This window comes from Salmo salar, unplaced genomic scaffold, assembly GCF_905237065.1.
Source record: "Salmo salar unplaced genomic scaffold, Ssal_v3.1, whole genome shotgun sequence".
Classification (NCBI taxonomy): Eukaryota; Metazoa; Chordata; class Actinopteri; order Salmoniformes; family Salmonidae; genus Salmo; species Salmo salar.
Genome location: NW_025549835.1, coordinates 9,856 through 20,000, shown reverse-complemented (window position 1 = coordinate 20,000; position 10,145 = coordinate 9,856). Strand labels below are relative to the sequence as shown.

The 10,145-nt window shown below is 47.8% G+C and overlaps 1 protein-coding gene across 2 annotated transcripts in view; it reads left to right on the top strand.

The window, feature by feature from the left end:
* Positions 1 to 6,430, top strand: part of LOC123738852 (serine/threonine-protein kinase receptor R3-like) — a 12,254-nt gene extending 5,824 nt beyond the window's left edge. For both annotated transcript variants that reach the window (XM_045713545.1, XM_045713546.1), the window contains 5 exons: positions 3,294 to 3,493; positions 3,685 to 3,784; positions 4,224 to 4,370; positions 4,540 to 4,815; positions 6,123 to 6,430. In XM_045713545.1, coding sequence (XP_045569501.1) covers positions 3,294 to 3,493; positions 3,685 to 3,784; positions 4,224 to 4,370; positions 4,540 to 4,815; positions 6,123 to 6,415 — 1,016 coding nt within the window. In that variant the 3' untranslated portion in view covers positions 6,416 to 6,430. The remainder of the gene's footprint in view (positions 1 to 3,293; positions 3,494 to 3,684; positions 3,785 to 4,223; positions 4,371 to 4,539; positions 4,816 to 6,122) is intronic.
* The last annotated feature ends 3,715 nt before the right edge of the window (positions 6,431 to 10,145 follow it).

The following is a 10,145-nucleotide window of genomic DNA, read 5'->3' as shown; positions in this document are numbered from 1 at the left end:
TCTAGCTAACAGAGCAGTGTCATACAGAACTCTCTGGGAGTCTAGCTAACAGGGCAGTATCATACAGAACTCTCTGGGAGTCTAGCTAACAGAGCAGTGTCATACAGAACTCTCTGGGAGTCTAGCTAACAGAGCAGTGTCATACAGAACTCTCTGGGAGTCTAGCTAACAGAGCAGTGTCATACAGAACTCTCTAGGAGTCTAGCTAATAGAGCAGTGTCATACAGAACTCTCTGGGAGTCTAGCTAACAGAGCAGTGTCATACAGAACTCTCTGGGAGTCTAGCTAACAGGGCAGTGTCATACAGAACTCTCTGGGCATCTGACAATCTGGGCAGTGTCATACAGAACTCTCTGGGAGTCTAGCTAACAGAGCAGTGTCATACAGAACTCTCTGGGAGTCTAGCTAACAGAGCAGTGTCATACAGAACTCTCTGGGTGTCCGACTAACAGGGCAGTGTCATACAGAACTCTCTGGGAGTCTGACAATCTGGGCAGTGTCATACAGAACTTTCTGGGAGTCCGACTAACAGTGCAGTGTCATACAGAACTCTCTGGGAGTCTAGCTAACAGGGCAGTGTCATACAGAACTCTCTGGGCATCTGACAATCTGGGCAGTGTCATACAGAACTCTCTGGGAGTCTAGCTAACAGAGCAGTGTCATACAGAACTCTCTGGGAGTCTAGCTAACAGAGCAGTGTCATACAGAACTCTCTGGGAGTCTAGCTAACAGGGCAGTGTCATACAGAACTCTCTGGGAGTCTAGCTAATAGAGCAGTGTCATACAGAACTCTCTGGGAGTCTAGCTAACAGGGCAGTATCATACAGAACTCTCTGGGAGTCTAGCTAACAGGGCAGTATCATACAGAACTCTCTGGGAGTCTAGCTAACAGGGCAGTATCATACAGAACTCTCTGGGAGTCTAGCTAACAGAGCAGTGTCATACAGAACTCTCTGGGAGTCTGACTAACGGAGCAGTGTCATACAGAACTCTCTGGGAGTCTAGCTAACAGAGCAGTGTCATACAGAACTCTCTGGGAGTCTAGCTAACAGAGTAGTGTCATACAGAACTCTCTGGGAGTCTTGCTAACAGAGCAGTGTCATACAGAATTCTCTGGGAGTCTAGCTAACAGGGCAGTATCATACAGAACTCTCTGGGAGTCTAGCTAACAGGGCAGTGTCATACAGAACTCTCTGGGCATCTGACAATCTGGGCAGTGTCATACAGAACTCTCTGGGAGTCTAGCTAACAGAGCAGTGTCATACAGAACTCTCTGGGAGTCTAGCGAACAGAGTAGTGTCATACAGAACTTTCTGGGTGTCCGACTAACAGGGCAGTGTCATACAGAACTCTCTGGGAGTCTGACAATCTGGGCAGTGTCATACAGAACTTTCTGGGAGTCCGACTAACAGTGCAGTGTCATACAGAACTCTCTGGGAGTCTAGCTAACAGGGCAGTATCATACAGAACTCTCTGGGAGTCCGACTAACAGGGCAGTGTCATACAGAACTCTCTGAGAGTCTAGCTAACAGGGCAGTATCATACAGAACTCTCTGGGAGTCTAGCTAACAGGGCAGTGTCATATCGAACTCTCTGGGCATCTGACAATCTGGGCAGTGTCATACAGAACTCTCTGTGAGTCTAGCTAACTGAGCAGTGTCATACAGAACTCTCTGGGAGTCTAGCTAACAGAGCAGTGTCATACAGAACTCTCTGGGAGTCTAGCTAACAGGGCAGTGTCATACAGAACTCTCTGGGAGTCTAGCTAACAGAGCAGTGTCATACAGAACTCTCTGGGAGTCTAGCTAACAGGGCAGTATCATACAGAACTCTCTGGGAGTCTAGCTAACAGGGCAGTATCATACAGAACTCTCTGGGAGTTTAGCTAACAGGGCAGTATCATACAGAACTCTCTGGGAGTCTAGCTAACAGAGCAGTGTCATACAGAACTCTCTGGGAGTCTAGCTAACAGAGCAGTGTCATACAGAACTCTCTGGGAGTCTAGCTAACAGAGCAGTGTCATACAGAACTCTCTGGGAGTCTAGCTAACAGGGCAGTATCATACAGAACTCTCTGGGAGTCTAGCTAACAGGGCAGTGTCATACAGAACTCTCTGGGAGTCTAGCTAACAGGGCAGTATCATACAGAACTCTCTGGGAGTCTGACTAACAGAGCAGTGTCATACAGAACTCTCTGGGAGTCTAGCTAACAGGGCAGTGTCATACAGAACTCTCTGGGAGTCTAGCTAACAGAGTAGTGTCATACAGAACTCTCTGGGAGTCTAGCTAACAGAGCAGTGTCATACAGAACTCTCTGGGAGTCTAGCTAACAGAGCAGTGTCATACAGAATTCTCTGGGAGTCTAGCTAACAGGGCAGTATCATACAGAACTCTCTGGGAGTCTAGCTAACAGGGCAGTGTCATACAGAACTCTCTGGGAGTCTAGCTAACAGGGCAGTATCATACAGAACTCTCTGGGAGTCTGACTAACAGAGCAGTGTCATACAGAACTCTCTGGGAGTCTAGCTAACTGGGCAGTGTCATACAGAACTCTCTGGGAGTCTAGCTAACAGAGTAGTGTCATACAGAACTCTCTGGGAGTCTAGCTAACAGAGCAGTGTCATACAGAACTCTCTGGGAGTCTAGCTAACAGAGTAGTGTCATGCAGAACTCTCTGGGAGTCTAGCTAACAGAGCAGTGTCATACAGAACTCTCTGGGAGTCTAGCGAACAGAGCAGTGTCATACAGAACTCTCTGGGAGTCTAGCGAACAGAGTAGTGTCATACAGAACTCTCTGGGAGTCTAGCTAACAGAGTAGTGTCATACAGAACTCTCTGGGAGTCTAGCTAACAGAGTAGTGTCATACAGAACTCTCTGGGAGTCTAGCTAACAGAGTAGTGTCATACAGAACTCTCTGGGAGTCTAGCTAACAGAGTAGTGTCATACAGAACTCTCTGGGAGTCTAGCTAACAGAGTAGTGTCATACAGAACTCTCTGGGAGTCTAGCTAACAGAGCAGTGTCATACAGAACTCTCTGGGAGTCTAGCGAACAGAGTAGTGTCATACAGAACTCTCTGGGAGTCTAGCTAACAGAGTAGTGTCATGCAGAACTCTCTGGGAGTCTAGCTAACAGAGCAGTGTCATACAGAACTCTCTGGGAGTCTAGCGAACAGAGTAGTGTCATACAGAACTCTGATTCCCCGTGGTGGCTGTTGGTGGGTTTTATATCAAAATCATCTTGTGTTTCTGCTTTTCCGTCTTACCTGTATGACTCTGTGTGTGTTTACTGTTTAGCTGTTGAGCCTACGAGGGAGTGGAACGGTGTGATTCTGCTGGTGGCTGTCCCCCTGCTGCCGCTGCTCATCCTGTCTGTGGGTGTGTGTGGCCTGGTGTTGTGGCTCCGCTCCAGATCACAGCACCACAGGCTTGGCTACAGCAAGGACCATGACGTCACCATGCTCAAGGTCCCCAGTGGGGCAGATCCCACCTATGGGGTAAGAATGGAATTGAATGTAATTGTATTGATACACAAGAGGACATTTAGATGTCACAGAATCACTACCAAGATCACTGCCCCTTTAACAATAATATTGGTACTTATTGTATATAATGAAATTGCTACATGACAACTAGAGTGGCAGGTGACTGTGATCCTTGATGTGTGTGACTCTCTCTGTGTCTGCAGGATGTCTTTGATGAGTTCTGTACCTCAGGCAGTGGGACTGGACTGCCATACCTGGTACAGAGGACCATGGCTCGACAGATCTCTCTGGTCGAGTGCATCGGTAAAATACTCTTCTTCATTCTCACTCCCTCCTTTATGTCTTTCAGTGCCTTACTCAAACTCACTCGTTCATGTACCAAAATGTTATGGAGTTCATGTACCAACATGTTATGGAGTTTATGTACCAATATGTTATGTAGTTTATGTAACAATATGTTATGGAGTTTATGTACCAAAATGTTATGGAGTTCATGTACCAATATGTTATGGAGTTTATGTATCAATATGTTATGGAGTTTATGTACCAATATGTTATGGAGTTTATGTACCAATATGTTATGGAGTTTATGTACCAATATGTTATGGAGTTCATGTACCAATATGTTATGGAGTTTATGTACCCTTTGGGTTCATTTCCAGTCTTACTAGTGTGATGACATCCTTACACCAACCCACTCCATCTCTGATGTGTGCCTGTTCCTCTGTCCCTCTCTACCCAGGTAAGGGCAGGTATGGAGAGGTGTGGAGAGGCACCTGGATGGGAGAGAGTGTTGCAGTGAAGATCTTCTCTTCCAGGGATGAGCAGTCTTGGTTCAGGGAGACAGAGATTTACAACACTGTACAGCTCAGACATGACAACATCCTGGGTGAGTCAGCATAATCCTGTTAGTTCACTTTTAAAATAATTCCTCAATTTCTACCAATTCCCCTGGAATCAAACTAGTGTTTTTTTTCTTTCAATGACTTCTGGTACACTTGATTTAGCTTGCCTGGCCTGGTCTGACGATCACAATACCTTCTGTCTTCTCTCCCCAGGCTTCATAGCATCTGACATGACGTCTCAGAACTCCACTACTCAGCTGTGGCTGATCACCCACTTCCACCAGCTGGGTAGTCTCTACGACTTCCTCCAGTACAGCAGCGTGGACCCAGAGGGCTGCCTAAGGATGTGCCTGTCTGTAGCCTGTGGTCTGGTCCACCTTCACACAGAGATACTCAGCTGCCAGGGCAAACCCGCCATCGCCCACCGAGACCTGAAGAGCCGAAACATCCTGGTCAAGATGAACGGACAGTGCTGCATCGCTGACCTGGGTGAGAGGAGGATGAGGTGGGAGGAAAGGAGAGGGCTGAAGGAGAGAGGGATAGAGAGGAGAGGGCTGAAAGAGAGAGGGCAGAAGGAGAGGGCTGAAGGAGAGGGCTGAAGGAGAGAGGGCTGAAGTAGAGAGGGCTAGAGGAGAGAAGGCTGAAGGAGAGAAGAATGAAGGAGAGAGAGCTGAAGGAGATAGGGCTGGAGGAGAGAGGCTAGAGGAGAGAGGCTGGAGGAGAGAGGCTGGGGGAAGGAGGCCTGGAGGAGAGAGGGCTAGAGGAGAGAGGGGCTGAAGGAGAGAGAGCTAGAGGAGAGAGGGCTGGAGGAGAGAGGGCTGGAGGAGAGAGGGCTGGAGAAGAGAGGCTGGGGGAAGGAGGCCTGGAGGAGAGAGGGCTAGAGGAGAGAGGGCTGGAGGAGAGAGGGCTGAAGGAGAGAGGGCTGAAGGAGAGAGGGCTGGAGGAGAGAGGCTGGGGGAAGGAGGCCTGGAGGAGAGAGGGCTAGAGGAGAGAGGGCTGAAGGAGAGAGAGCTAGAGGAGAGAGGGCTGGAGGAGAGAGGGCTGGAGGAGAGAGGGCTGGAGAAGAGAGGGCTGGAGGAGAGAGGGCTGAAGGAGAGAGGGCTGAAGGAGAGAGGGCTGAAGGAGAGAGGGCTGGAGGAGAGAGGGCTGGAGGAGAGAGGGCTAGAGGAGAGAGGGCTGGAGGAGAGAGGGCTGGAGGAGAGAGGACTAGAGGAGAGAGGGCTGAAGGAGAGAGAGCTAGAGGAGAGAGGGCTGGAGGAGAGAGGGCTGGAGGAGAGAGGGCTGGAGAAGAGAGGGCTAGAGGAGAGAGGGCTGGAGGAGAGAGGGCTGGAGGAGAGAGGACTAGAGGAGAGAGGGTTGAAGGAGAGGGCTGAAGGAGAGAGGGCTGGAGGAGAGAGGGCTGGAGGAGAGAGGGCTGGAGAAGAGAGGGCTGAAGGAGAGAGGGCTGGAGGAGAGAGGGCTGGAGGAGAGAGGGCTGGAGGAGAGAGGGCTAGAGGAGAGAGGGCTGAAGGAGAGAGGGCTGAAGGAAAGAGGGCTGAAGGAGAGAGGGCTGGAGGAGAGAGGACTAGAGGAGAGAGGGTTGAAGGAGAGAGGGCTGAAGGAGAGAGGGCTAGAGGAGAGAGGGCTGAAGGAGAGAGGGCTAGAGGAGAGAGGGCTGAAGGAGAGAGGGCTGAAGGAAAGAGGGCTGAAGGAGAGAGGCTGAAGGAGAGGGGACTAGAGGAGAACTAAAATCTGTTATTATAGCGCAAATTCAAAATGTTTTCTCCCCAGTGAACATGACCCTGTTCTGTCTCCAGGTCTGGCTGTGATGCATTCCCAGACCAGTGACTATCTGGATGTGGGGAACAACCCCAGAGTGGGAACCAAACGTTACATGGCCCCGGAGGTCCTGGACGAGAGCATCCGCATGGACATCTTTGAGTCGTACAAGCAGACAGACATCTGGGCCCTGGGCCTAGTCCTCTGGGAGATTTCCAGAAGAACCATAGTAAATGGTAACACACACGCATGCACACACACACACACACACACACACACACGCAACTATGAGGTCAACAAAAATGCTCTGTCATCTTTAATTGGAACATGAACTGTGGTCCAGTTGGTAAGAGTGTAGTGCTGGTAACGTTAAGGTCATGTGTTCAATTCCCGCAGGGATCACATAAACGTGTGCTGTACTCTCTGCATAAAAGCTTCTGTCTGAATGCATATGAAGCCATTCTAACCAAAGGGACCTGGGGTGTGTTTCTCATGATTGAAAAATTGAATACACTTACCCACATACTGGACCACAACATCCAGTCAAGCATACAGTGGGGCAAAAAAGTATTTAGTCAGCCACCAATTGTGCAAGTTCTCCCAGTTAAAAAGATGAGAGAGGCCTGTAATTTTCATCATAGGTACACTTCAACTATGACAGACAAAATGAGAAGAAAAAAAATCCTGAAAATCACATTGTAGGATTTTTTATGAATTTATTTGCAAATTATGGTGGAAAATAAGTATTTGGTCAATAACAAAAGTTTATCTCAATACTTTGGTATATACACTTTGTTGGCAATGACAGGTCAAACGTTTTCTGTAAGTCTTCACAAGGTTTTCACACACTGTTGATGGTATTTTGGCCCATTCCTCCATGCAGATCTCCTCTAGAGCAGGGATGTTTTGGGGCTGTCGCTGGGCAACACGGACTTTCAACTCCCTCCAAAGATTTTCTATGGGGTTGAGATCTGGAGTCTTACGAAGCCACTCCTTCGTTGCCCGGGCTGTGTGTTTGGGATCATTGTCATGCTGAAAGACCCAGCCACGTTTCATCTTCAATGCCCTTGCTGATGGAAGGAGGTTTTCACTCAAAATCTCACGATACATGGCCCCATTCATTCTTTCCTTTACATGGATCAGTCGTCCTGGTCCCTTTGCAGAAAAACAGCCCCAAAGCATGATGTTTCTACCCCATGCTTCACAGTAGGTATGGTGTTCTTTGGATGCAACTCAGCATTCTTTGTCCTCCAAACACGACGAGTTGAGTTTTTACCAAAAAGTTATATTTTGGTTTCATCTGACCATATGACATTCTCCCAATCCTCTTCTGGATCATCCAAATGCTCTCTAGCAAACTTCAGACGGGCCTGGACATGTACTGGCTTAAGCAGTGGGACACGTCTGGCACTGCAGGATTTGAGTCCCTGGCGGCATAGTGTGTTACTTAGGCTTTGTTACTTTGGTCCCAGCTCTCTGCAGGTCATTCACTAGGTCCCCCCGTGTGCTTCTGGGATTTTTGCTCACCGTTCTTGTGATCATTTTGACCCCATGGGGTGAGATCTTGCGTGGAGCCCCAGATCGAGGGAGATTATCAGTGGTCTTGTATGTCTTCCATTTCCTAATAATTGCTCCCACAGTTGATTTCTTCAAACCAAGCTGCTTACCTATTGCAGATTCAGTCTTCCCAGCCTGGTGCAGGTCTACAATTTTGTTTCTGGTGTCGTTTGACAGCTCTTTGGTCTTGGCCATAGTGGAGTTTGGAGTGTGACTTTTTGAGTTTGTGGACAGGTGTCTTTTATACTGATAACAAGTTCAAACAGGTGCCATATAAAAGGTAATGAGTGGAGGACAGAGGAGCCTCTTAAAGAAGAAGGTACAGGTCTGTGAGAGCCAGAAATCTTGCTTGTTTGTAGGTGACCAAATACTTATTTTCCACCATAATTTGCAAATAAATTCATTAAAATGTGATTTTCTGGATATTTTTCTTCTCATTTTGTCTGTCATAGTTGAAGTGTACCTATGATGAAAATTACAGGCCTCTCTCATCTTTTTAAGTGGGAGAACTTGCACAATAGGGAATAGGTCAGTACTACAGTGGGGCAAAAAAGTATTTAGACAGCCACCAAGGCTGTCTAAAAGTATTTAGACAGCCACCAAGGCTGTCTAAATACTTTTTTGCCCCACTGTAGTACTGAGAGTAGAATTTCAATTGTCTAAATACTAGTGCACCAGGACTATTGGACCTCTAGAACGTGTAGGCTCCGTCCCAAATGGAACCCTATTCCCTATGTAGTGCACTGCTTTTGACCCCTTTGGGTCTTGGCCAAAAGTAGTGCACTATATAGGGAAGAGGATGCCATTAGGGATGCAGTTGAGCAGTGTAGGAAGTTCTATCTGGCAGTCTGTGTCTGTCTCTATCCTCTCCCATGATTAACCCTCTAGTAATTATAAACACTCTTATCTGGTGTCAGCACCCTTCCACCTCACATAGTCCAGATGCTCTCGCTCTCTCTCTCGGTCTCTCTCTCTCTCTCTCTCTCTCTCTCTGTCTCTCTCAACGTCTCTCTCTGTCTCTCTCTCTCTCTCTCTGTCTCTCTCTCTCTCTGTCTCTCTCTGTCTCTCTCTCTCTCTCTCTCTCTCTCTCTCTCTGTCTCTCTCTCTCTGTCTCTCTCTCTCTCTCTGTCTCTCTCTCTCTGTCTCTCTCTCTCTCTCTCTCTCTGTCTCTCTCTCTCTCTCTCTCTCTCTGTCTCTCTCTCTCTCTCTCTGTCTCTCTCTCTGTCTCTCGCTCTCTCTCGCTCTCTCTCTCTGTCTCTCTCTCTCTCTCTCTCTGTCTCTCTCTCTCTGTCTCTCTCTCTCTCTGTCTCTCTCTCTCTCTCTCTGTCTCTCTCTCTGTCTCTCTCTCTCTGTCTATCTCTGTCTCTCTCTCTCTCTCTCTCTGTCTCTCTCTCTCTGTCTCTCTCTCTCTCGCTCTCTCTGTCTCTCTCTCTCTCGCTGTCTCTCCCTCTCTCTCTGTCTCTCTCTCTCTCTCTCTCTCCCTCTCTCTCTGTCTCTCTCTCTCTCGCTCTCTCTCTCTGTCTCTCTCTCTCTCTCTCTCTCTCTGTCTCTCTCTCTCTCTCTCTCTGTCTCTCTCTCTCTGTCTGTCTCTCTCTCTCTCTCTCTCTGTCTGTCTCTCTCTCTGTCTCTCTCTCTCTCTGTCTCTCTCTCTCTCTCTCTCTCTCTCGTCTCTCTCTCTCTCTCTGTCTCTCTCTCTCTGTCTCTCTCTGTCTCTCTCTCTCTCTCTCTCTCTCTCTCTGTCTCTCTCTCTCTCGCTCTCTCTCTCTCTCTCTCTCGCTCTCTCTCTCTGTCTCTCTCTCTCTCGCTCTCTCTCTCTGTCTCTCCCTCTCTCTCTGTCTCTCTCTCTCTGTCTCTCTCTCTCCCTCTCTCTGTCTCTCTCTCTCTCTGTCTCTCTCTCTCTGTCTCTCTCTCTCTCTCTGTCTCTCTTTCACACACATGTATACACACAAACACATGCATACACACACATGCATACACGCATACATACACACAAACGGACACGGTTGCACACACACACATACACACACAACCAGAACACAATCACAATACACTCTCTCTCCAGGGATTCTGTATCTCAGCTCTTTTTAGTTCAACATATAGCCCAACACTCCTACTCTCCACTATCTGAAGTTCAGAGTACTGTTTCAGTCCTGTGTGAAGTAAAATATGAATACCGTATGTGTATGAAGCCAACATATACAGTTGAAGTCGGAAGTTTACATACACTTAGGTTGGAGTCATTAAAACTCGTTTTTCAACCACTCCACAAATTTCTTGTTAACAAACTATAGTTTTGGCAAGTCGGTTAGGACATCTACTTTGTGCATGACACAAGTAATTTTTCCAACAATTGTTTACAGACAGATTATTTCACTTATAATTCACTGTATCACAATTCCAGTGGGTCAGAAGTTTACATACACTAAGTTGACTGTGCCTTTAAACAGCTTGGAAAATTCCAGAAAATTATGTCATGGCTTTAGAAGCTTCTGATAGGCTAATTG